At 38.5% G+C, this 26,256-nt stretch overlaps 2 protein-coding genes and 1 long non-coding RNA gene across 3 annotated transcripts in view; 1 reads left to right on the top strand and 2 right to left on the bottom strand.

Moving 5' to 3' along the window:
- Nucleotides 1-727: 727 nt before the first annotated feature.
- Nucleotides 728-5,435, bottom strand: SMC3 (structural maintenance of chromosomes 3). The gene is made up of 6 exons (XM_017253802.3): nt 5,340-5,435; nt 5,152-5,266; nt 4,941-5,080; nt 2,246-4,873; nt 1,689-2,180; nt 728-1,630 (listed from the first exon to the last, which is right to left on the bottom strand). Exons 1-6 carry the CDS (start codon nt 5,352-5,354, stop codon nt 1,418-1,420), a joined length of 3,603 nt encoding a protein of 1,200 aa, XP_017109291.1. The 5' UTR covers nt 5,355-5,435; the 3' UTR covers nt 728-1,417.
- Nucleotides 5,436-6,148: 713 nt separating this feature from the next.
- The window catches only part of LOC108134005 (serine/threonine-protein phosphatase 2B catalytic subunit 3), a 36,361-nt gene continuing 16,253 nt past the window's right edge, over nt 6,149-26,256 (top strand). The window contains exon 1 of the mRNA XM_070280746.1: nt 6,149-6,570. The gene's annotated coding sequence lies outside the window, so the exon portion shown is untranslated. The remainder of the gene's footprint in view (nt 6,571-26,256) is intronic.
- On the bottom strand, nt 16,249-26,254 carry LOC138926486 (uncharacterized). The gene is made up of 2 exons (XR_011443029.1): nt 25,239-26,254; nt 16,249-22,529 (listed from the first exon to the last, which is right to left on the bottom strand). It is a non-coding gene; the product is annotated as an uncharacterized lncRNA (long non-coding RNA).

The raw sequence follows: 26,256 nt of genomic DNA, 5'->3' as shown, positions 1-26,256 counted from the left end.
AAATCTTAAAAATTAATCCATAAAAACTAAAAACGTGTGTAGGGAATACAGCAATTGCAATTTTTAAATTCCATTCTCTTTAAAAATTTCTCTTTTTAAAGTTTTTCAAATCTATTTCACAGAATATTTTTAAAAGTTTAAGAAAAGAATAAAGTTTTAGGCTTAAATTCAGTTGTATTTTAAATTTACTTAAAATCTTAAAAAACATGTTTATTTAATTTTGTTTTGAAAGAAGCTTTATGGTTTTCATTTCCATTTAAGTTAAAATTTATGAAAAATACTTAAAATGTTGGTTTTCAAAATGGAGAATGTATATTCTAGGAAAAGAAAGAGGTATTTAAATTTAAAAATAGTTACTCCAAAATTTTAAAAATTAAAGATTAAAGAAAAAAAGGGGAAATGTGCGTTCTATAAAGATTATTAAGTTTATTAAAGTTTAAGAAGTCTCTTTTTAAAATTTTCCAAATCAATTATTGCAAGAATATTTTCAAAAAGTTCAAAATAAAAATTAAATTATTGGTTTTCAATTAAATTCCAATTAAAATAAATGGGCCATGAAATATATAATATAGAAATATATAATATATAGAATATAGAAAATAGATATAGAAACTGAAGAAAAGAAACTTAAAAATTCAAAAATACCTTTTTTCAAAATTTCACAACTAAGAATGACCATAAAACTGAAAAATGTTTGTAATCCTCTACAAGTAATTAATTTTTTTAAATTGGAAAAACCTCTTTCGAAAGAAATAGAATGAAAAAATAGCAGATATGATTTTTGTATTGTACACACTTTTATTTTAAATATATTGTATATTAGCTATAGGTCGGGACTCGGAGCAGGTTACTATCTGACTCCCCCGACGGTTAAGGAAAATTAATGTAGCTAGGACGATTACGAGTTTTGGGCTTAAAACTAGACACATGATGTATATATAGTAGATATATCGAAAGAATGTTAAAAAAAAAACAGAAAATCAGAATCTTAGGGATTGACACTACAAAAAAAAAGAACCGCGGGTGTGCGGAGGGGTTGACCTGGTTGGAACAGAGGTTGACGGGACACGAGAAACATGATGGTGATGGTGTATACATAGATATATCGAAATAGTGTATATATCTTGGGGACTGATACTACAAAAAATGAACCAAGAAAGGGAGGATTACCTCGATGGAACCCATCTTGGGGACTGACACTACAAAAAATGAATCGAGAGTGGGAGGATTACCTCGGTGGAACCCATCTTGGGGACTGACACTACAAAAAATGAATCGAGAGTGGGAGGATTAACCTCGTTGAAACAAAGAGTGACGAGAGAATGTAAAAAAACAAACAAATCTCAGGGACTGGACACTACAAAAGATGATCCGAAATAGAGTGGGAAGGAATAGGTCATCAAGAGACGGATCCCTCTTAGGCGTGGGTGTTGTCGTCCTCCACAAAGTCCTTGGCCTGCTCCCGAGTGACGCAGTCGATGTGACTGACCTTGTTGCGGAACCGAACGCCATAGAACTTGTGGGCATTCTCCAGCAGCTCGGGCCGGAAGGTGGTGGTAATAAACTGGGCCGTGTCGCTCAGCTCGTGTATCATGTCGGCCACAGCCTTTCGGTGCATGGCATCCAGCGCCTGGCGGGGATTCAACGTGTTACTATTAAAGCATCAACCATAGCTGGGCACTACTCACCTGATCGATCTCATCGAATAGATAGAACGGAGCCGGATCACACTTCTGGATTGAAAAGATGAGGGCCAGGGCCACCAGGGACTTCTGGCCGCCGGATAGTTGGTTCATTTCTCGCATCTCGGCCTCGACGCCGGTGAAGGAGACCCGTATACCGATGCCCGTGAAGGCGTCCGAGTTGGCCACCTCCTTCTCCATCTCCTCGCCGTCGTTGTCCTTGGTCCTAAGGATCAGGAAGCCAGCCCCCATGGGCACCAGCTTCTTGAAGACCTTCGTAAAGTTCTGGGCGACCTGCCGGAACGTAAACTGTATGGCCTCCACCTTCTGCATCTCGAGGGACTGGATGAGCATGTGGATCTTTTGGTCGCCAATGTCCAGTTCCTCCTTGCGCCGGTAGAGCTTCTCCTTTTGCTCGGAGAAGCTGAGGAACTGGTCCAGGGCCTTCTTGTTCACGTGGTTGTACTTCTTCAGATGCTGGTTGGCTTTCTCCAGTTCCTGTGAGGATTGGACGGGGACAAGTTAGGATATCAGTTAAGCTGACCAAGTGGGGGAAGACTCACCTTGAAGATGTTCTTGAGGGACATGCGCTGGTAGGCGGCGTCCACTTGGGGCAGTGCACCCAGACTGGCTATCTTCTCGGTGCACTCGTCTATCTTCTGGTTCAGCATGTTCTCCTTGGTGGTCCACTTCTCGAGCTGCTTGGAGTCCTTGTTGATGTTCTCCTCGGCCTCCTTCTCCTTGCGCACGTGCGTCTCCAGCTCCGCCTGGAGCTCCTTCTGCAGCTGCGTCGCCTCGCCCACCCGCTTCTCGATCTCCTCGAGGTCCGAGTTGACCTTCTTGATGCGCTTCTCGGCGGATACCAGCTCCGTCTTGCAGTTGTTCAGCTTGCGTTTGCGATCCTCCACAGAGATCTCCTGCAGGGCCTGGATCAGCTCGTCGCGTCGCCGGAACAGATTGTTGATCAGCAGGTTGTCCAGCTTGTTTTTGCGCACCTCGAACTGCATGCGCTGGGTGAAGGCCTCCTTGTTCTCCTGGTTCAGCCGCCGGATGTCGTCGTTCAGCTGGTCGATCTCGCGCTGATCCTGCACCGACAGCGTCGACATCAGCTCCTGCTTGAGCTCCGCCTCCAAGCTGGCCTTGGTGCTGTTCATCGACTCCAGCGAGGCCTTGCACTGGGCCAGGGAGCGCTCCTTGGGCGCCTGGTACTGCTCGATGCGCAGCAGCTCCTCCTTCATCAGCCGAATCTCGCCCTGCACCTTCTCGAACACGTCCTTCGACTTGCCCTGCTTCGTCTCCGTCTTTTGCATCTCGGAGACTATCGAGTTGATGTTGTTCTCGGTGGACTTGAGTTCGTTGCGCAGCTTGCCCAGCTTCTTCTCGAAGTCGGCTATCTGCTGGGTGTACTCGGTCCGCTTCTTCTGCATCTCCAGGCGGGAGCGTGATGTGTTGAAGTAGCCGCCGGTGAGGGAGCCCTTCGACGACACCTGGTCACCGTCGAGGGTGACGCAGTCCAGGCCCGTGCTCTTCGCCAGCTCGGTGGCGCGCTCCAGGTTACGGCAGATCAGGGTCTTGCCGAAGATGTACCGCAGCGCCTTGTCGTGCTGCTCGTCGTACTTCAGCTTGGATATCATCGGTATGGAGTCGGGGTCGTCGGGGTAGTCATGGATCTTCACCTGCAGCCGGTTCAGGGGCATGAAAGTGACCTCTCCGGGCAGCTTCAGCTTGTTCATCTCCTTGAGGATCTGGGTGCCCTCGTACTCCGACTCGACGATGTGATGGAACAGCCGGTTGGCGGCCGTCACCTCCACGGCCGTGTAGATGGTCTTGTCGCAGCTGAAGTTCTCGATGACGGGTCCGTAGTAGGCGCGGGCTATCTCCGCCGACTGCCCGCCGCGCTCCACGAAGCTGTCCAGCACCTTGCGCACCGAGTCGCATCCGTTCAGGATGGGCTTGCCGGCCATGCTGCGCAGGGCCTGGTCCGCCCGCGACAGCTCCTCCTTGTGGGTCTGCAGCTGCTGCGTCATCTGGGTCTCCTTGCGCCACAGCTCGTTGCGCATGGTCTGGTGGTGGTCCTTGGTCTTCTTCAGCTCGTAGTACTTCTTGTTGTGCTCGTCGATCTGGAGGCGCAGCTGCTCCAGCTCGGAGGAGTGCTCCTCGATCTTGTTGCCCAGGTCCTTCTCGGAGGTGGCGTCCTTCTTGAGGTCCTCCACCAGCTTGGCGTGGTGGTTGATCTTGTCGCGCGTCTGCTTTACGATCGACTTTAGCTCGTTCTGGATCCACTTGTCGCGGTCCTCGCGGGACGAGAACTGCGATCCACGCCCCTGCTTGGCGTAGAGCTCCTTGCGCTTCTGCTCCTTCAGCTGCAGCTCCCGGGAGCAGTCCTCCTCCTTGCGCTTCATCGCCTCGTACTTGGGCTTCACGTCGTCCAGCTCCTTCTCCCTCTCCGCGATGGTCACCTTGAGGTTCTTCAGCTCCTGGTCGGCCCGCTCCTTGGACTTGTTGTCGCCCTGCACCTCGTCGTTCAGATCCACGATCGTGAGGTCCAGCTTGGTCTTCTCCCGCAGCAGCTGCTGCTGTTCGGTCATCAGCACGGAGCGCTCCTCCTTGGTGCTCTGCACCTTCTTCTTCGCCTCCTTGAGGTTCTTTTGCACATCCTTGATCTTTTCCTGGGCCTTCTGGATCTCTATGTTGTAGATCTTCTTCTTGTCGGACGAAGATTTCCGCTGCAGGAGCAGTTCGTCGAGCGCCTTCCGGGTGTCCTTCAGCTCCGTTTCGTAGCGTATGTATTCGAGGGTGCGCCGCGTCTTGTCCCACTTCTGGTACTCCTTCAGCTCCTCCTTCTCCTCTTCCAAAGTCTGCAACCGATCCTCGATGGTCTTCAGGTACTCGACGATCTTCTCCACCTTGCCGTCCGTTTCCCGCAGCAGGTTGAGGGATTCCTCCTTCCGCTCGTCGTACACTCGTGTGCCGGCCACCTCGCGCAGCAGCTTCAGCCGATACGAGTCCGCCGCGGTGGCCATCTGGTTGATCTTGCCCTGCTTGACGATGTAGTAGGGATTGGAGCTGGAGAAGCCGGCCGATTCCAACAGGTTGACCACCTCATTACGCGGCACCACTTTCTTGTTGAGGAAGTACTGGTCCTTTTTGGCTCCAATGACGCGGCGCAGGAAGATCTCCTCTTTGTCGATCTGGAATCAGGGGATCAGACTCGATTTCTAGGCAAGATCTGACTAAAATTTAGATTTATATACTCACTGGCACTCGGTTGTCCGAGTTGTCGAATATGATCTCCACATAGGCGGAGATAACGCGGGCTCCAGTGCCCTCGTGGAGCAGCGACTGGCGCTGCTCTGGGCGTAGGTGGGTGAACTCATCACTCAGCACGAACTGAATGGCTGAAGCGAAATGGAGGGAAACTCTATCCAATTATGACCATTAACATGGGTGGGGGGCAGGGAGTACATACCGTAGAAGAAGTTGCTCTTGCCAGAGCCATTGCGTCCGACAACAACGTTGTGACGCTTATCGAAGGGTTCCACCACCGTCTGGTCCTTGTAACTTTTGAAGCCTTGTATAATAATCTGGAATGACAGCCGGAAATGAGTGTCGGTGCTCGTTTGACAGTTGACAGATGCTGTCAGTTGTCCAATTGACCTGCTTGATGTGCATTTTATTGTAGTAGGCTACGATTTTTGCACAAAATCGCGCTCTTTTTGTTTACAACAAAATGTTACAACGCTCCAGTGTGACCGTGTTTCCTCTCTCTTTACAACACTGTTTTGTTTTTCAACACTTGATGTTTTTTCAAAAAATAAATTCTGATAAAGATTATTTTTTGTTATTAAGTTATTCTTAAAAAATAAAGCCATTAAAGCCATTAAATAATAAGCCATTATTCTTTTTACGATTTCAACCATTTGCCTTACCATCCAAAAACTGGCCACATTGCCTTCATGGCCCACGGTATTTGCTCGAGAGCGAGAGAGAGAGAGAGATATACTCTTTCCAGAGCGCCCTTGGATAACAGATAACTGTTTTATCAAAATTATCAATTTCTTATCAAAATGATAAGGATATTAGGGGTTTCCCCCTAGATTTGGGGGTTTTTCTTAACATTAAGGCAAACTTTATGTGCGTACTGTTTCTAGGAGGATATTTTAGCGGTCAATATGTGCAAATCATGCATTTAAACATATATTTTCTTAAACTTTTGCCAGAAATTCCCTACTGTGATAGAAAACTAATTTATGAAATAATTATAAATTTATTCATTTAAATAATTTAGGTTTTCGGAGCAAGCTTGATAATCAGAACCATAGAAACCGGTAATTTTGAACCGGTTAAGGGATAACATAACTTTTGCGGCGAATTATTTTAGGGCGAAAACCAGGGCTGGCGTTTCGGCATTTTTCTTGCCAAATCCAGCTAGAATCCGGCAACTGGCCACACTGGGCACTGGGTCCCACAGATTTTTTTTCCACCAAAGTCTCGGGTCGTGGTCGCGCTAATTGGACATTTAAGAGCCCCAGCAAGGCAAAAGCTAAGCAGCATTTGCTTCTCTCTCGATTTGCGCGATTGTTTACTGGCGTCTGGTATCTGCTATATGCTATATCCGATATCTGGCCGATCGGCGCGAAGCGATAACACTGAAACCCGAATCAGAATAATCTGAATCCAATCGGAATCTCGCCTCTCGAATATCCCCAATTCCAACTGGAATCTCGGATCCCCAAAAGCATTTTTTCGCGTGCATCATCTGCAGCAGTTGCAAAAAAAAAAAAAATAGAAAAAAATAAAATATAGCAAAAATATTCAAAAAGAAAAAGCGAAAAGAATAAAAATAAAAGCGAATTAACGAAGCGAGTGCAAAAAAAAAAGTTAAAAGGTAAATTGCAGCCTTTTTTGTTTTTTGTTTTGTGCTATTTTTTACAAAAATACAAAATTGTGCAACACACACGCACATACAGACGCAAAAGGGAGGCTTGGTGGAGCAGGCAAGGAGACGAAGGAGCGTGGAGCGGAGAGAAGCTCAAACATACACACACACACACACAGAAACAGGCACGCTCTGGCCACCCCACCACCCCCCTCCCATGTACATATACCGATATATGCATACATACAGCTGTATGTACATATTCCAATAAGAATGCGTGTGAAATATTATTTTTTTGTTGTTTTTTTTTTTAATGGAAGAAAATGCATAAAATAATCTAATTGGCGAAATGGAATTTAAGAAAAAAAAGTATATATTGAAAATTTTATGAAAAATATTAAAAGAAAAATATAATGGAATTTTGGAACGCGAGTGCAACGCGAAAATGTAAAATAACTCGATACATACATACAGACATATGTACATGTGTGTGTACATACGCCGTACATACTTTTTCTCCACACTCTTATTAGTCATCTTTGGTGTTTTTTTTTCTTGTTGGAAAGGCTATGAAATTTCAGCCTCCATTCGCCCAACCTCCCCCTTCTGCAAAAAAAAAAATACATTTTTTTTCGTGTGCAAAAAAAAAAAACAAACAATACAAGGAGAAAAAATTAACGGTTAAAAGTGCTACAAATCATAACGGTTAAAAGCTTCCCAAAGGCAGCTAAAACGAAAATAACAGTAAAATTCAACAAGAAAACTCTCGCGTCCGTGTATGTGTGTGTGTGTGTGTGTGTTTGGGGAAAATAAGAGATTTTCTCCCAGAAAGAGAGAGCCGCACGTAAATTACGGTTCTCCTCGCTCTGTGCGTTTGTGTTTGTATGTGTGTGTGTGTGTGTGTGAATGACAGGACACCCAAAGCAAAGGAAAATGCTGTAGCAGCACATAACGGCTCTTGCTTCGTTTTCCGTTTCTCGTCCTGTGCCTGTGTGATTGTGTGCTTGTGTGTGTGTGTTTTGAGCTGCGCTGCTCTGCTGCTGCGCAGTCGCTGCCGCTGTTGGCGTCGCACTGTGGGCCCCAAGCCAAGGGAGTGGGCAGAGGGTTTATTTATTTATTTATTTATTTTTTTACATTAAAATAAATATAAATAATTAGTATTTAAGGGAATTGAAATTTAAAAAAATAAACTAAGATTTAAAAAGATTTATGTTAGTTAATAAAATATATATTTAAACTTATAATACATATATTTAAAAATAAGTTTTGAAATAAAAAATAATTAAAAATCATTTAAAACTTCCATTTATAAAATATTTTTATACCACTGTCCTTGTTCTGGGGCTCTCTGGCGTTCGGTACACAAGAATTCCCCCCTCGGGGCCCCTTAGCCCCTTTTCGATCTGTTGTTGTCCTTCGACTCCGGAGCTCAACTCCAGGGATATGCCATCAAGGCTCCACTGTGCGCGTGTTTTCGCTTCGAGAGCTTAGTCCCAAGGTCCCCTGGCTCATCTCTTCTACGTCGCTTCAGTTGCATTCCTGGTCCTTTCAAGCTGTTTGCCTCCCACGCGGAGAAAAGAAGGCCAAAGGCAATACAACCCAGAGACTATAGAGAGGATGTATAGAGGATGTAGGAGGAGTTTATAGAGGAGGTGGCATAGGCGGGTTTAGGGTTTCCTGGGAGGAGGGTGCACTTCCAACGGGAGGGAGGTCAAAAGTCAGATTGCACCGATCAATGGGTTAATCGCTGAATAATCACCATTCTGCAACCAAAATTCTTGGCCCACCACCCACTTTAATTAAAGCAGGCGACTAACGGTATGTTTCTTCTTAGTTTAGTTTTTTTTTTTAATTTATTTAAAATTAATTGAATAATTAATTGGTATGTATCTTAGATTTTGGTTAGATTGGTTGGAATTTTGTTCATTTTCTGACTTGTTTGAATGTTTTAACTGTTTATACTGTTATCTATCTATGGATTACAGATACCTGGCTATATATTTAATATTAATATATACATATACTAATATAATTAATATTAGTTGTGTTATTTTGGTAGCATTTTAGGTATAATACTATGTGTATTATTAGTATTATTTCTTTTATAAGTAATAACAATAATGTTAAATTGGGTTATATATGTTTTTATAGGAATTGTTAGCTTTATGTTTCTTCAAAAGCTTCTCTTCTCTCCATTTCTTTCAAGACCATTTCTTTCAAGAGAAGATTCGAGAGATATATCATTTATAGGTCTGGTTAGGACTAGGTTTCTAGATCTGGTTTCTAGTTTCTAGACATATTGTTCTTTTCTAGAAACCTAACTGGTATAATCCATACAGATCAGAGTAATATCCAATATATCAGTAAAGGTTCTATGATAATTTATAAAAACGTATTTATTTATTTCGCGAAAGGATATATCCTTCAATAGCTGCCATATAAAAGCTTATATACTACATATAAATGTGGATGTAGCCTTAAGGGGTTATATACAGTTGTACCGCGCAAAAATATGGATTTTTATCGATTTTTTTTTGACACCATAGAAAATATTTATGAAAAATGTTTTACCCACGTTGTTTAGTACATGTTTCTGGGTACTTAATTAAATTTTTTCATAATAAAATATTACATAACAAAAATTTTATAGCCGAATTCCCGAATCATCTGTTTTCGATGGTGTCTTGCGGTGGACATGATTTCTCGAAAACGGTTCATCCGAAATCCAAAATTCAAAAAAGTTTAGTTAGTATATTGTATTGTCTAGTCCATGAACGAGGGATTTTTAAAAATTTTGATTAAAAAAAAAATGGCGACGTTTTTAACAAAAAATGTACTTTTTCAACGTATAAGATTTTCGTTTTTTGTGCTTTAAAAAAGGAGTTTTCAAAAAAATTGAAAATCCCTCGTTCACGGACTAGCTAATATCATAATAAATAAGTGGTCAAAATTTGGTGTTGATCGGATTAGTTGTTTTTTAGTAATCGTGTCCACCGCAAAAGCAATTTCCCAAAAAAAAGATTCTGAGATAATCGCGTTTAAAGTTTCAAGTTTGTTCAAGTTTTATATGCAGATAGTGCGCTATAAATAGCTACAGCTTCTGTTCCAATGCTCCGATCGTTATGAATTTTTGTGAGAGTATTCCCAATAGAATATACTTAAAGAATATGCAATAAAAAAAAAATCGATTTTTTCATATATCACAACTGTATATAACCCCTTAATAATGGTCTGATATCCCTCTCAGATGCAATTTTCATGAAATATTATCACTCATTAATAAAGATTCTTATACAGTTAATGGGTTATTCGGTATAATCTTCTCTTTTCTTAAAACTTCTCAGAAATAATAGAATCCAAGCTCTTCCAATGTTCTCCAATATTATCTGAACTCTTTTAAAAACTTTCTTATAATATATCAGATATTATAATATAAACTACTTTCTTTTTACCTTAAAAATAATATTCTCAAGCCCCTCTGCCAGCATATATCATAATCCAGTGATAGATCTATGTAGATACCATTCACAACAGTCCCCCATTCCCATGTCTCGATCCTAAAAGTTTCCAAACGATGTTTGCCTTTCATAATACCGTCTGGAACGATGGATAATCTTATTTTCGATTGAACAGGTGCTGGTATGTTTGAGTTTCTGGCAATTTGCTGGCATAAACAAGTGTTGTGTTGTAATTTAATTGAGCGGATAGTGCCGGATAGTGGGTGGTGGGTGGTTATGTTGTTGTTTTTTTTCCACGGCTGTGTTGGCTTTAAAAATGCACTAGACCCCAAACCCCCCCACCGACCGATCCATTATCCGGCTGTCAATTGAGCGATTACCTATGCAAATATGCACTGTGACACTTTTAGCCATTTAGCATTTAGCCAGTTAACGCAAACAGTTAACAGCATTCAGTGCTAATTACAGGTGAAAATGTAGAGGCTTTTGGTATGCAAATTGCATAGACACTTTGAAAACAATTAGCCGCGTGGGAGGCTTTCGAGTCAAATGACTCACGAAAATAGTCAGACACCAGAGGAAAAACATAAAAAAAAAACACAATAAATATAAAAATAAGAAATTAGAGAAATTGAAAAATAAAAAAAAAAAAGTACAGCAGTGGAGAGCATGGAGAGCGTAGCACAAAAGATTTCCATTTTTTTTTTTGTACACAGAAATTGCGCTAATAATAGCGAAGCAGAGGCCCCCGTCTGAAAGAAAGAAACTATTAGAAGTACTGAGAGTTTCGCCTGAGTTATAGCCCATAGCCAAGCAAAAATAGGCACGAGAACAGAGCCAACAACAGCCCCAAATAAACTAAAACAAAAACAAGAAAAAAATAATAAAAAAAAAAAATAAATAAATAAACGAAAAAAAAGCTAGCGATTCTGGTGGAAATCTTCCGTGAGTTCAGAACCTAGGAAGTCAAATCGGTTGCAGTTGCTTTGGTCCAAGTACATGGCCCAATACACGGAAAGAAAATCCATAGTAGTTGATTTTAAATATATATTTAACTTTAAAGAATTGAATTAATTGAATTAACTTTGAGAATTGAATTTTATATATTTATAACTTTAAAGAATTGAGTTTTTAAAGCTGTATCCTTATTTTTATGATTTTTACTATGCTTGCGATAAATTATCGATATGTTTTTAAGGAAAAATCGTTATATTTGATCTTGATTATATCAGAATTGACTAAGTACTTCTTCAAAAATAAATAAATATTACTTGTTCCCTATATTTTTTACTGTTAAATCATTACTTTTTACTTGCAAATCATTTTTATGATATGGTTTCATAGAGTTTAGATAATTTATCGATATATTTTTCAAGAAAAAAAGCTTGTATTTGCTTTTCTATACCATATTTCTTTAAATATTAGTCTGAAAACTTTATAAATACCCTTGTTCAACTTTAGTTTTTGTGTTTAGTTTTTAGATTTTAAAGGAATGTATTTTAAATCATATGATTAATTCAATATAATATCGATATATCTTCAAAGTAAAATCTTGTCTTTGCTTTGTCATCTCATATATTTTTAGATATTTGTCTGAAATCATTAAAAATACATGTTTCTAATTATTGTGGACTTAGTTTTTAGAATGGAAAGGTCGATATTCAAATTTAAACGATTTTTTCGATAAATTATCGATCTTTTTTTTTAAGAAAAAGGTATTTTCTTCGAAGCTGTATTATTTTGTTAAATATAAGTCTGGAAATATAAGAAATACATATTTCCTAAAATGTATTCTTCAGTGTGTATATTTTAGAAAGCAGTATATAAATTTAAGCGATTATTTCGATAAACTATCGGTATAATTCGAAGAAAAAGCTATTATTTTTATTTCTCCTATTATATTCTATATAGTTTTTAGGTTTGTAAGGGCTCTTTTCTAATTTTTGTGTTTTTTTGCTTAAAACTAAAGTTATTCTTTCTAAAAATTAAAAATAAATATTATTTTTAAGCTAAAAATCAAATTAAAAAAAAAGAACCAAATAAAATGCTACCCAAAGTTGACCCAATTCCATGTCCATCCTTATAAATATTTACAAAAAAATGGAGCTGACCTAGTTTCAAACTCGCTATTATGACTTGGACCCTTTTTTTTTGGGCAGTGTATGTATGTACAGGGCATACATATACCGCTACATATACAGTTATCCCCAGCAGTTTCGGGTCAATTGACTTTTAGTGTAGTGCTGTATATATTTGTGTATATTTGAATGTGTGTGTGTGTGTGCAGAGGAGGCGCAGGATGAAAAAAAAAAAGGAAAAAGGAGAAAAAAGCTCGCAAAAGCAACACGGCAACGTCGACAGAGGCAGAGGCAGAGACAGAGGCAGCGACGGCGGCGTAGGCACGCAACAAATCGCCCAAGAGCTAAAGCCAAAGCCTAAGCTCACACAAGCACACCCACACACACACTAGTGTACATAATACACGTATATATCCCTCTGCCGCCCACCCACTTGATTCCACTCTCCTTCTCTCTAGCTCGCTCTCTCTCTTTCTCTCTCTTCCTTCTCGTCCAGCACAGTGGTTGCGATAAGCTTCAAACATTGAGCCTTGATTTTAGCATAAAAAGTAGAAAGAAAGAAAGAACTCGCCCCACCTGCCACCTGCCACCCCGCCATGCAATAACTGTAAAATTTTCATAAATATTTGACGGTGTGCCGCGGGCCTGCACTTCCTCATTAGAAGAAAAGCTTTTCCAATGTGCGCAAAGCTCTCCCCAGTGTAAGTTTAATTTGTATTAACTCATATATGGGTATGCCACCTGATTCCTAGCCCTGTCAGGCGGTGTCAGGGGGGTGGGCTTCTCTTCAATGACATCAGCATCGCATTTTTGATGCCCCATTGTGCACGGGTTGTGGCCCACTGTACATATAGGCTGTAGGTAGGTGTCCTGCATCCTCTTATACTGTAGCTGCTGCTGCAGTTGACGTTTCTGGCCCAAGAAAAAGGATAACAAAAATAAACATAAAAGGAAATTTGTTTTCGGACCCAATCCTTGTGATAAAGTTACCAAATTAAAATCCAAAATACTGTACAAAAATTCAATCGAATTGGCCCCGTTACTCGAAAAGCAATTAAAATCGTAATAAAAAAAAGGGAAAAGAAAAAGAAAAAAAAAAGAAAAATCAATTAAATCACAAACATGACTTTTCACTTCGGTAACTCGGTAATGAATGAGAAATGAAAATTAATTATTTTAAGTGTTTTATAAATCAGAAATCAGAAATTAGAAATCAGAAACCACAAATCGCAAATCGACGTTGAAAATGACAATTAAATATCAATCAAGGGAAATTGTTTTCCATTCAGATGGCTTAGATATTTGGCCATTTCCAGGGTGCCGGCTTTAAAGCCATCGGCTCTTGGCCTCTTTTCAAATGCAGTAATTATCATTATAGTCATTAGAATAATTATGGTCTAATAGTTCCCAGTCCACAAGAAGTCACACGTTCGTTTTTTAGCTTTCCCTTTTTTTGCATTTGATGTCCTGAATAATTTACAGCCAAATAATACTTACAAGTACTTACTAATGCAAGTACAAGTATTCCTAAATTTGTGAAACTTTCCCTTCAATTATGGATGGACAATTATTGTTTTTGTTCCCAGGGCTTTTCAAAGTCTTAGTTTCTTTTAAACTGAAGCTATTTTGATACTTACTTTCTCATTCAAGGTTTTTTTTCGATAGCTGCGATAAATTATCGATATATTTGCTAAGAAAATGTATTGTTTTTCTTTGAAATTTATTTATTTTTTTTAAATATAAGACTAGAAACATTAAAGACTTTCAAAAGTTGTTGTTTTCTACAAACTATAAATTCTAAAGAAAGCTAACTAATTATTTCAGAATGATTTCCGATAGTTGCGATAAATTATTGATGAGTGTTTTCAAGCAAAATCATTTTGTTTTTTTTGTGGAACCTTTTTATTGAAACTATAGTCTAGAAACATTCAAGACTTTCAATATTAGCTGGATTTCCCTTTAAACATAAGCCATTTGGCTTCTTAACAAAAAAAACTGCCTTTTGTAAACGATTTTTACGATATTTGCTATAAAAATCGATTGCAATTCAATTTATGAATTGAAACAGAATGAAGTTGCCGAAAGAATCAACCATATTAGACTTAATAATGATATAAACAATTAGTGACTCCTCAACTGGGCTTTCTAGGGTTGTATTCCTATTTATACGATGGTCTATAGCTGCGATAATTAATCGATTGATATTTTTATGAAAAATGGTTGTTTTTGTTTTGAAGTATTACTTATTAAAATATCATAACAAAAACATTTAAAATACATCTTTTTAAGTGTTTTATACGCTATTTGTACAATTTGTACAATGATATTAATATTTTCGATAAATTATCGATATAGCTTACAAGAAAAATGGTTGTAATCGCATTCCGCATTTTTTTTTATTAGAATGTTAGTATCTTAATAGGAATTTAAAGGCATTTTTCTAAGTATTTTATTAATTTTTTCAGCTTTTAAAAGACTTTGCCGATAATTATCGATACATTTCTAAAGAAAAATGATTCTATTTGGTTAAAAACAACTTTACTGTGTGAATTGTATTATCCCACCGACATTTTAAATAATTTTTTCGAAGTATTTCCTTGTTATTTTAACTTTTAAAGCAATGTAGCCTAATGTCTACAATTATTTCGATATTTCCGACACTTTATCGATATATTTCTAACACAAAATGGCTGCATTCGCTTTGTACATCCTTTTCGTACAGCAACTGGCCTGGAAACTTGTGTATAAAAATTTGTAAATATTTCATTTCAAGTATTTTTAGCTTTTGCAGCATAGTTTTAGGAAAACAAGTTGGAATTTTTGTTTCTGTATTTATTTGTTTGTTTGTTTATGTCCTTCTGTGTGTGTGTGTGTGTGTGGGGGTGTAGGTGGGTGGGTGTGTGTGTGTTTTCCTTTCATAAGGACGATGCAGTGTTTTCATTTCGCCATGCCTGTGCTGGCAGTTGTTTCTGTTTTTGCTGCGTGTCCTGTTGCTGACAAAACAGCAACAGTGCTGCGAGTAGGCAGCGCCAGCAGCAACAGTGGCAGTGGCAGGACGAACAGGAAAAGCGGGAACAGCTGGAGCAGAAGTTGTCTGGTGAGAAAACAGTCCACATGCCCACACACCTCCCATACCTCCCATACCATATCCTACATCCTATTTCGCCCACCTCCACATCGTTGTCGTCATAATGACCGAACTAACTGAGTGACTCTGCTGCGTGTGTCCCTGTATCTGTTTGTAAACGAGTGTGTTGGTGTATTGGTGTGCTAGTGTGTGTGTGTGTGTGTGTATATGTAGATGTATCTCGGTTCGTGCATGCGCCTCAACAGCGGTCAGGGTTGACTTTTTGCAGGAGGAGGCCGGAAAAGCGAAGGAGCAGCCAGGATACAAGCCCAGGACCAAAAAACCCAGGCGGACCAGTCGCCCACCCCGCACCCTGACCCCATCTTTGGCCTCGTTGCCCTGTTTTGCTCCTCCACCTCCTACTTCGTCCTTTTCGTCCTTTTTGGTTGTATCTTCAACAAAAAAAAAAAAGAAAAAAAAAAAGCCAGCGCAACAGCAACGAAATTAAGCTGAATCCCAACCAGAACCGCGCGCTTCTTTGGTCTTATTGGATTTGGCTGTATGTAGGCTGCCTCTGTATGTGTGTGTGTGTGTGTGTGTGCGACTCTGTGGAGAATCGATAAAGCATACTTATTTGGATTTTTGGTGCAACATGCTTTAAACTCCTGTATACACACACACAAACACACATACAGACAGACAGAGAGACATACACGAAATACAGGTAGCATAGCGCTAGATACAGGTACAGAGATACAGGCTCGGTGTGTGTGTTACATTTTAGCGTTATATGCTCCGCACATAACCTCAAACCGCACATAACCTCAAAAGCTGCCATCTCGCTTGTCTCGCTTGCTCCGGGCGCACCTTTCTCTTTCGCTCTCGCATAGAGTCCCGTTAGAGCAACTCGAGATTAGCTTCCGGTGGGGATATAAATCATCTCTCGGTTCGTTGCTCAAGTTATAAATATTAAATATTCAAAAGCGACTTTTTCCCCCCACTCCATCCCCCTCCCCCCCTTGGCTTCGTCCTGGCTGCTTCTACTTCTGCTTCTTTCCCTCTTATATTCCTCCTCATCTCCTCATTCCACCATTCGGGTGTGTGTATGTTGTTTTTTTTTTTTTTTTGTTCTTCTCTCTGCTCTGCTTTTGTTTCGCCCTTTCGCTTTCAGCTTCGCACTTTAAACAGCTGCTCCACTGTACTCTCCTTTCGTCCTTCAACCTCCTCCTCCTGCTTCTCCCCATCTCCATCTTCTTCCTCTCTCGCTGCTGACACACTCCCGTTCGGAGCTTCGTTACAGTTACTTTACGCATACACTGGCGGTCATAAAAACCGCAACGCGAATGAATGAAACAACAAAAACCGCTTGGGGAATTCCGTTCTGTGTATTAATATATGTATGCCATACTCTTAGTGTATGTGTGTGTGTGTGTGTTTGGTTTTTTGTGTATTTGTATTTGTTTTTGTATGTGTGTAATGCCAAGACTTTCAAGAATTTCGAACAAAAGGAAACCAGGCTAAAGATTATGCCATGCACTCAAGCAATATTAACCCTTGCCATTACCAAAATTCAAAAACCCATAATATGCCAAAACAATACCAATTCTCAGACTATAGGCCATCTATAAACTATGGGATATTATCGGGTGCTTTATTTGTTTAATGAAAATGGGGAAAAACTATACAAGTTGATTACATTTTTGATCCAAAAGAGATTACAAGTGAGAATACTAAGTCTTAGTTACTATATTTACTTAAGTTTTAATTTAAACTTTTAAACAAACCATCATTTATATAAAACTAAATTTATACATACTGCTTTGGTCTAAACGAGTACTTTTAATCCTATGTACCCTTTATAGCCTTTAGAAACCAAACTATTGCTTTGTAAGCTTACATGGCGTATACGTAATATTTTATATTTTTTTATTTCTTTATAAGCTTTTTAAAGTTTATTTTAATTTTTTTTATCCAATTTGGTCAATTTAACTGATTTTAACTTATTTTTTAAAAAAATTTTTATAAGAAAATGTATTTTTTAAGAAACCGTGTCGTATACGTAATATATTCTTATATTTTTATTGTTTTTATAAATTTTGAAGCTTTTTAAAGTTTATTAAAATTAATTAAGGTGTTTTATCTAACTAGGACCCTTTATTTTCATACATTTTCATAGTTTTTATATAAAAAAAAGTTTTATTCAATTGAACAACATGTCGTATACGTGATATTTGTAATTTTTTAATTTATTGGCTATTTTTACCAGCTTTTTCAAAGATTATTTAATGTTTTTGTATATAAATAGTATCATTACCTCTATGCTTATTATGTTTACTTATGCTTATAATATTTTAAACAAAAAATATTGTATTTTTAGACCAACATGTCGTATACGTAATATTTTTTTTTGGTTGACTTTTTTTTACAATTTCACTTGCTATCTTTATTTTTACTTTTTTAATAAGTTCTTTCCTTAATAAATGAACACTATTTTTAACTTATTCAATACCATTTAGCTTGTTCCTTGGGTTTTTAAATTAAATACAGTACCGTATACTTAATATTTTAAATTTTTCAGTTTTATTCTTTTTCCTAAAAACTTTAAAGTTGATTAACCTTTTTCTCAAACAAAGCCCCTATAATTTTATTTACTTATTTTTTCAATATTTTAACCATAAAATCGTATCTCTTGTGACCCACATGTCGTATACGTAATGTTAGTTTTAACATGGTTTTAAGGCCCTTTATTGTTCAGATATGCGTTTTTAAACTCAATTATTTGCTCTTATTTAATTAAAGCATATTGCAATGTTTTAAACCAAAGGACACTGGCGAGTGGCTCTCCTAGATGAGTTTGAAAAAGTTTGAGAATTGCATTAAAAGTGATAACGACATGGCGTGGCATTTTAATTTGAAGTTCATCCTTCAATGTATTAGCTAAGGGCATCTGAGTTGGCCTTCGCACTTTGTTCTCCATCCGCTTTTGTTGTCCGCATAACTAAAACTTTATATTTCTATTTTCTTTTTTTTTTGTATTATTTCTATAATATTTTTTTTTGTAGCATAGTGCCTTGCGCTTTTTGTATAAGTTTTGCGTTTGTGCTACTTAACCTTTTTATTTTTTTTTGTTGGCAAAGTTGTTGGCAAAAGTATTTTATGCTGTATGACGGAAACTTTGGAGTGTGTTGTTGTTTTCCCTTTTTGTAATAGTTTTTTTTTTCTATTTTCTGTTGCCTTTTATGTGTTTTTTTTTTTTTTTTTGTTATATGTTTTGGTCATGCCGCTTGATTTCGGGCTATCGAGTAGCGGAGCCACTTTTCCCATTTAGCCCAGCTACATAGTCCTTTCCATAGTGCCCACCGCCCACCGCCCACCGCTTCCTCCTTTCGATTGTGTGAGTGCACTCGGCATGCAAACAATGCCCGTTAGCGAGCAACAAAAGCTGCTTTCGGTTGCTTTGGTTTTGTTTGCTGGCTTTGTTTCTGTTTGGCTAGCTGCTTTGCATAAATTTGCACACCAACTTGGCTTAGCTGCCCAGAAATAAAAAACCAGCCACAAAAAAAAAAAAAAACTTGGAAAAAATGAAGAAAATGCTAGAAGAAAATTCGGCTAAGCTGTTGCAGTTTTTATGACCGCCACTGTATGCCAGAGGATAACGGTTGATGATGACGTTGCCTTGGCCACACTCTCTCGCCCACTCTCTCTTACTCCCGCTCTCTCTCTCGCATTTTTTTTTCGCCTCATCTCTCCCCTTGGCTTTGTCAATGACATGTCCTTCTCCCTGTCTAAGCTGGCTGTCTCTTTTCGTTTACCGTTTACCGTTCACCGTTAGAGGCAGAGTTACGTGCGTGCGTATACGTGATGCTGCAGTTTACGGTTACTCGTTAAAGTTAATGCTTTTAAATAGCTTATAGGTAATTTGTTGCTGTCGTTGACACCTATGCCGAGCATTTTACAAGATTTGTGTCTGTGTGTGATTGCCTAAATGTGCTCACGGCACGCACATCAGCTGTTTGCACCGACCTAAGCCCCTTTCAACTTTCTAAATGTTATATCTTCATACGTATATACTTACATTAATATAAAAAAAAAGACTGTACCTGTAGGGGATTGAAGAAAGGAGAAAATATAAAAAGGAAAGTTTTTCATGGATTCTATGCAACTATTAAAGGTTTATAGTGGTTTAGGCCTTGGATAATGTTATTTTTTGATATTTATACAGGAATAGCTTTTGTTGTTTTGATTTTTAAAATGTTTTCTTAAAACTATTCATAGCTGGTACTTTAGGAGGGTTCCAAGCTTGCACGGTCTGGCCAGATCTTGTCTTTGTTCTTCTGCCTAGTGATGGACCATCTTCCGATACCAGCGTCGTGTTAGCTTTTTATCGACGGTGCTATAAAATCTTGTCTTTATCCTCCTGCCTAGTGATGGACCATCTTTTGAAACCAGCCTCGTGTTAGCTTTTTATCGATAGTGCTATAGAATCTTGTCTTTATTTTCTACTTCGTAATTGATCAACTTTCGATACCATTGTCTTCTGATCGATAGTACATAGTACTTCATCTTATTCATCATCTTATTGCAACTATCGCTTATTTCTAGAATTATTTTGAAACTATATGAACCTAGTATGGTAATTATTCTTTTCTAGAAAAGAAAAAACTGTCAGAAACCTTTAAGTTTGAGAATTCTTAATCAGTATAAACTGTCCAAGAGCCCTGCCTTCTTTTCTAATTTTCTTTTCTGTCAGAATTAATAATATACTTATTTCGCAAATTCGCCAAGAACATTTTCGCTTCTGCAATCCTTTCTTCCATGGAGGGGAATGCGCTTTTGGGGATTTAAAGCCTATTTAAGAAAAAGCACAATGAGCCCACCCAGCTAGTGGACGACGTGGAACTCTAATGCTAATTGCCGAGGTGGAAAATGAAACCGAGACAGAGAATGAAAAGCATAAGAAAAGCCGGCAGAGAAAAGACATGATCCAAAGAGACACTAAAATTAGGTCGAGCAGTAACAGAGCAACCGAGCCAAGTAGAATACAATTTGCCAAAAATAATCTCCGTGCGCTGTGTTGGGTGACAATTTTCATGCAACGACTGAACAAACAAACAAACAAACAGAATAGAATAGAACAGAACCCACTCGCCGAGAGATTTAAAAAACATGATGAAAAATCGCTCAAAGTGAAAGAAACAAAAAAAAAAGTACTTGAGTTATTGGAGCAGACAGCCGCACGGGGGCGGGGATAAGATGGATGGGATGGATGGACACTATGGGGGGACGACTCGACTGGGTCCGAGACCGAGAGCTGTCACTCAAACGGACACCAAAAGACTAAAAAGTCCGAGGCGTTGATTTGGTCCTATTTCTTGCCTTGCCATGGCATAGCATGGCACTTGTCTTGCTTTTTCTATTCTTGATTGGACTTTTCTTTTCGAAACAATAAATTAAAGGAGGTGAAAATTTTGCTTTCAAAAATAATTTTAGCCAAAAGACTGCTATGCAAGAACTAAATGAAGAGGTAATTATGTGCGCTTATCTCGAAATATGAAAAGAAAATAAAATTCAAATAGGTATTCTTTGAAAAGTAGATTTCTATAAAAAATGATCAACAAAATTTGAAACAATTTGTTTTGGATGTTGACAACTTGTTTGCAGAAAAATAAGACTTATTCATTTTGAAAATTGCTTAAAATACATTGGTTTTTATGAGAATTTGTAGAGAAAGACAACAAAAGGGCGCTACTGAAGAAGGCACGGCTTGTAGAAAAAGAAGAGATCTGGGCACACTTAGAGCAAGACTAGCTTAAAGGGCACTGTATAATGTACGGCTGATTGCAAATACAACCTGGCAAATAGACCTGGCAACCTTTTTAAGTGGTTCATAATTATTTGAGGGAAAATCTGTCTTAACTTCTAAACTGCCACCTCTAACCTTTCTAGTTAAAATATATAGACATCTATTAGTGAATACAGATGAAGACTAACCTATAGGGTGGTGTATAGTGTATACTGATAGAAAGTAAAGAGCTCTGGCAACCCTTACAGCAAGACTAGATTGAAGGTCGCTGCTGTAGACGGTACGGCTTGTAGAAAATAGTCTGGCATCCCTTTTAAGTGTTTCACAATTATTTAGGGGAAAAACCTACAACCTCCAGCCTTTATAGATGAATAAAAAGTAATATTTATAAAAAAATTAAAATATATGTTAAAATTAATAAAATATATCTAAAAAGGGTAACCTTATAGACGCTCCTGTAAAATGTACGGCTCACAGAAAATGTAAAGATCTGGCAACCCTTTTAACAAATATTTAAGGATGAAACAGAAACCTCTCCCCTCCTTTCTGGTTGAATGAAAAGTAAAAAACTAACAAACATCACACATTGTCTACCAATACTTTCCGGTAAATAATTTTGATGGAAAGGATAACTCTTTTTACTTTCCACCCGTGGCTTTTAACTGATGTCTAATGTGGCAAACAGGAATGCGTGTTTGTGTTTGCATTCGTAACTGTACACTCTGTTTGCGACCTAACGGTAAAAATTGGCCAAAATGGCGTGCGACCAGAGACGGGCTGGCAGGCTAGCTGACTGGCGAGTTCATAACAAAAATTCCGCTTCAAATTTCGAACAAATATGTTTTTAACGCCCGTGCGTGTTCGTTTCTCCTTTTTGTTTATGCGAAAATAAAAATTGTACTCGTCGCGCTGTCTGTCGTTCTGTAGAACCCCCCACCACCCCCACCCATCCGAGTATGTGTGTGTGTTTCTTTTTTTGGGCGTTTGTCTTTCAAAAAAACATATTTTTTGTGTCCCCCCCCCCCTGCTGTTTGTGAGCTGTGCGGCTTTTGTGGGTGACAGTGCATGTGGGACACTGGCGCAATGTTTGTTTTTCGGTTATTTGTTTCTTTTCCTCTCCTCTCTTCGCCTCTTTTCTCCTCTCCATTTTTTGTATATTTTTTCCTTTTGGCAACAACGTGACTTCATCATCATCCAACATGATGATCCTCGTCGACCGACCGCGTTATGCGACAAAACAATTGCATGAATATTTATGCGAGGGGGCTTTCTTCCCCATCTACAAGACTTTTATGGGGTATATATCGTTACCTATCATATATGTAAGTCTTGTTTGATTTTTCTTGTCAAATCACAAAGGGGATACAGATACAGTTGAAATTTTAGGCAAGTACCAGGTATCTCACCGTCGTTTTGGGTTTAGGTCTTTATAATTGTAGTTCCTTCCGTCTCTTCAATAGCTATTTAATAACACATAAGTACCGGGTACCTTACAGTATTTATTGGTTGAAATCTTTAGAATAATATGGAGGTGCTATAAGTAGTCTCTTCTCCTTCAGAATCTATAATAAAATAATAATAATAATAATAATAGAAGGGTACTATACAGTTTCATAGATATATTACATCTAAGTACCTAGTATTTGAAATATCTTACATATGTACCGGGTATCTCACAGTCTCTTGGCTTGGAATCTTCCACTTTAAGGTATGTACCGGGTATCGTAACGCCTCTTTTGGCTTAAAATCTATATTATAATAAATAGGTCACAGTTTCGTAGATATATTATATCAAACATCACCTATCTAATAGTACCGGGTATCTTGGTCTATTTTGGTTCGAAAACGTACATAAGTACCGGGTATCGCACAGTCTCTTCAGGCTCGTGATCTAACTTTTAAAAGTATCAGGTATCAGGTTGTCTCTTTTGCTATAAAAGCTATATTATATTACACTATTATACTCAAGTACCAGGTATCTTACAGACCTTTTAGATCTTTCAAGACCCTTTTTTAAAAATCAAAGAACCATAGATATAATACTACCAAGATATAATATATATTTCAGATATCTCTCAGTATCTAACATCTTCTGGTCTAATATTTAAAAGTACCAGATATATCACAGTCTCAAGGATCTAAGATACCAAAGAAAAATCTCTTTTTAAAAAGTACCAGGTATCTGACTGTCTATATCCCTATATCCCTGCTATCCTTTGGTTCGAGTTTGTGTGGTTTCTGTGCAAACATTCCCAGCTCTCCGCTCTGTGGCAGTCATAAAGCAACGTCAAAGGATTGCCCGGCAAATTGGCTTCAGTCGTAAAATGCGTTCGCGTGTATAGTGGAATATGGTAGTATGGCAGTATGGTCCCCCATGCCATACGCCATACGCTATACGCCATTTTTTTCTCCATGCCTTTTAGCCATTTTCCTTTCTCTGCCTATGCCTCTGTCTCTGTCGTCCTTTATGCTATCTCACTCTGGTTTCTAGCCGCTTTCATTGATGGCATAATTGTTGTTGCCGCTGTTACTGTTGCTTAGTCGCAACGCATTTCGAACTTAATTATTATAATTAATTGGCAAGAACAACAACTAGGGGGGCCCCCCAAAAAAAGAAAAGCCAAAAACCAAAAACAAAGTCAAGCCAATGGAAAGCGAAACACGCAAAGTTCCCCACCATCCATAGCCCCCCAAACCCCACCAACCAAAAACAAAAAAAAAAAAAAAAAGCAATAAGGTTAACTATAACCTCAGTATGAGTGGAGCACTCGTTCAACAGGCTGGAACCTTCGAGTCGACGTGCCACAAACGATACTAGCCCGAAAGAAAAGTTGTGAAACTTTATACTCCTCGTATGGCGGTTATGCTCTTAGGTTTTGGGCTCAGTGTTGCATTGGAGGAAAGTCATTTAAATTAGCCTTCTAACGCTCTGACGCGGGCGGCTCGACAGGCGACAAAAGCCGCCAGTTTAGCAGAATAATTTACCATTTAAAAACGCTTTTTCCATCGCGCTGGGGCATGTGCGATGTGCGATGTGGAAAACAATGCCACACACAAACAATGGCTTGAATAATACGAGTGGCAACAAAAATATAAAGAATAAAAATACACATAAATACACAAAGAATAACACGTAAATGTTTGCATATGAAAATACAAAACGAATAAGAACAATTGCTAAGCCATTTTATGCGCCTGAAAGCGGAATTATGCAAATGCTAAGTAAGCCAAGACGATGGCCAGAGCCAGATGACAACTGAGGGGCTAAAATAACCCAGTTAGCTTTTGTTCCCATTCCCGTTACAGTTCTAGTAGCAACGGTAAACATTTGCCAGTGTGCCCGTTTCCATATGTAAAGCATTTGTTTCATGTTACGAGTCATTTGTACATTTTCTAAATGAGAATGTTGGAAATGTTTTTATTTTGAATTTTGCATGTTTAGAAACGAGATAATAATGTGAAGAATGTTTTTTACAATTTTTAGTAACGGTAATAGTGTGCCAATGTGCCCATTTTCATATGAAAAGCATGCTTTTCTGTCTCAATTATTAAGTTAATACTTTTTAAATTGTACAAATGGGTTTTATTACATTTTTATCTGCTTATCCTAATATTTTCTTCCTTTAAGATATTTTATTGCATATTTATCAAAGAAAAACAGTTTCCAGTGTGTCCATTTTAATGGTGAAGCATGCTCAGTGATATAATTTAATATTCAAAAACGGGATAAATGTATTTATTCTTTATTTTTTCTGCCTAACTCAGTTACATATAACAATCCTTTGCCTTGAACTCTTAATTACAAATCTAGAAACGGTAGTTCTGTGCCAATGTGCCCCTTTTTCAATCTAAAACACGATTTTAAGCTCAAATATAGTTTTCATTTTCAAGAATTGTTTAAATATGGCTCTTCTTTATTTTATCGTTTTATCTCTGGTAATAATAATATTCCTTAACTTTTATAAGCTATCCCAATTAAATACCTAGCCATGAAAAACAGTGATCAGTGTGCCCATTTTCAAATAAAAAGCATGCTTTTCTAACTCAATTATGCATTTTATATTAAAAAAATGTATAAACCTGTTTGTTCTCCATTTTAACTGCTTAGATCAGCTACTAGAAAGGTTTCACTACCTTTAAACTTCCCTTCAGGCTTTAAATAACGGTTAAAACTAGTCAGTGTGGCCATTTCCCTATGTAAAGCATATGCCTCGATGTGAACAAGTCATTTCGTAATTGCAAATTGCAGAAATGCCTTTATTCCTTTATACCTTATCTGTTTAGCTGTGAAACGGAAACCGGCTCCGGCTCCGGCTCCGTCACCGTCTTCAATGGCACTCCATTGTATTGAAATGTGCAAACAAGAAATGCTGTTGCCTTTTATCCAGACACTGAAAAGCAAACACTGAAACACCGAGGCAAACAAACAGCTGCTCTTTGCTCGCTTAAGTTTCGTTTCGTTTCAGTTGGGTTCGGTGTCTCGCCTTTTGTTCTTGCCATTGGCATTCGACACACTTTTTAATTAGTTTTGCCACATTTCGCAAATAGTTTTAAGCAAATACTGTATTTTGCCAGCCTTAATTAAAGGCCCCGCTGTTGCTTTTTGGACACGGCGACTGTTTGGTTCGGTTCGGTTGATTTGTTTTTTTTTTTCTGGTTTTTTTTTCTGCATTTCAACAATAAATATTTGCACATCTCTCATTACGTTGGGATTCCAGGTTTTATTTCAAACAAATATTCTGGTTTCTAAACACAAGTTGCCTCAAGGTGCCTCAAATTACCTTTAGCATCGTATGTGTATATATCGTTTATGGTTTAAGGAACATCGTTTTGGGTTTTCTGGCCAGGATCTGACCACCCACATGAATATTTTATTTTTTCATTTGGATTTCGATTTGGATTTGGATTTGGATACAAACAATAATCGAATGCAAGCGATGCAGGAATGCATGTACTTGTTGGGTAAACACCGAAAACACTCGCCACAGAACACTGAATTTATGGATCCACACAAAATATGGTAATATTGGCGAATATCTGTGCGAACACATGTGTCAGTGGGGTCTGGATGGATGGGTGGGTGGTTTTTGGTTGGCCAGACCTGGCACACATGTTTATCGCATGATATAGACCACCGATCAACAATGCCTGTCCGAATTGAAACCACCTTAACAACATTATTATCTAAAAAAAAAAAAGTGTACCAAGTACAGAACATCCAAATTCAATTGAGAAGGTCGATTTTTGTGTCTCCGTAGGGCTGACACCTGTACAAAGCGTCGATAAGTG

The sequence above is a fragment of the Drosophila bipectinata genome, chromosome XL (assembly GCF_030179905.1).
Source record: "Drosophila bipectinata strain 14024-0381.07 chromosome XL, DbipHiC1v2, whole genome shotgun sequence".
NCBI classification, from domain to species: Eukaryota; Metazoa; Arthropoda; class Insecta; order Diptera; family Drosophilidae; genus Drosophila; species Drosophila bipectinata.
This window is presented reverse-complemented; position numbering and strand designations above follow the sequence as displayed.

Coding starts and splice junctions, on each gene's coding strand:
- SMC3 (XM_017253802.3), bottom strand. Junction 4,874..4,940: donor ACTCGGACAACCGAGTGCCA/GTGAGTATATAA, acceptor CCCTGATTCCAG/ATCGACAAAGAGGAGATCTT. Junction 1,631..1,688: donor TATTCGATGAGATCGATCAG/GTGAGTAGTGCC, acceptor AATCCCCGCCAG/GCGCTGGATGCCATGCACCG.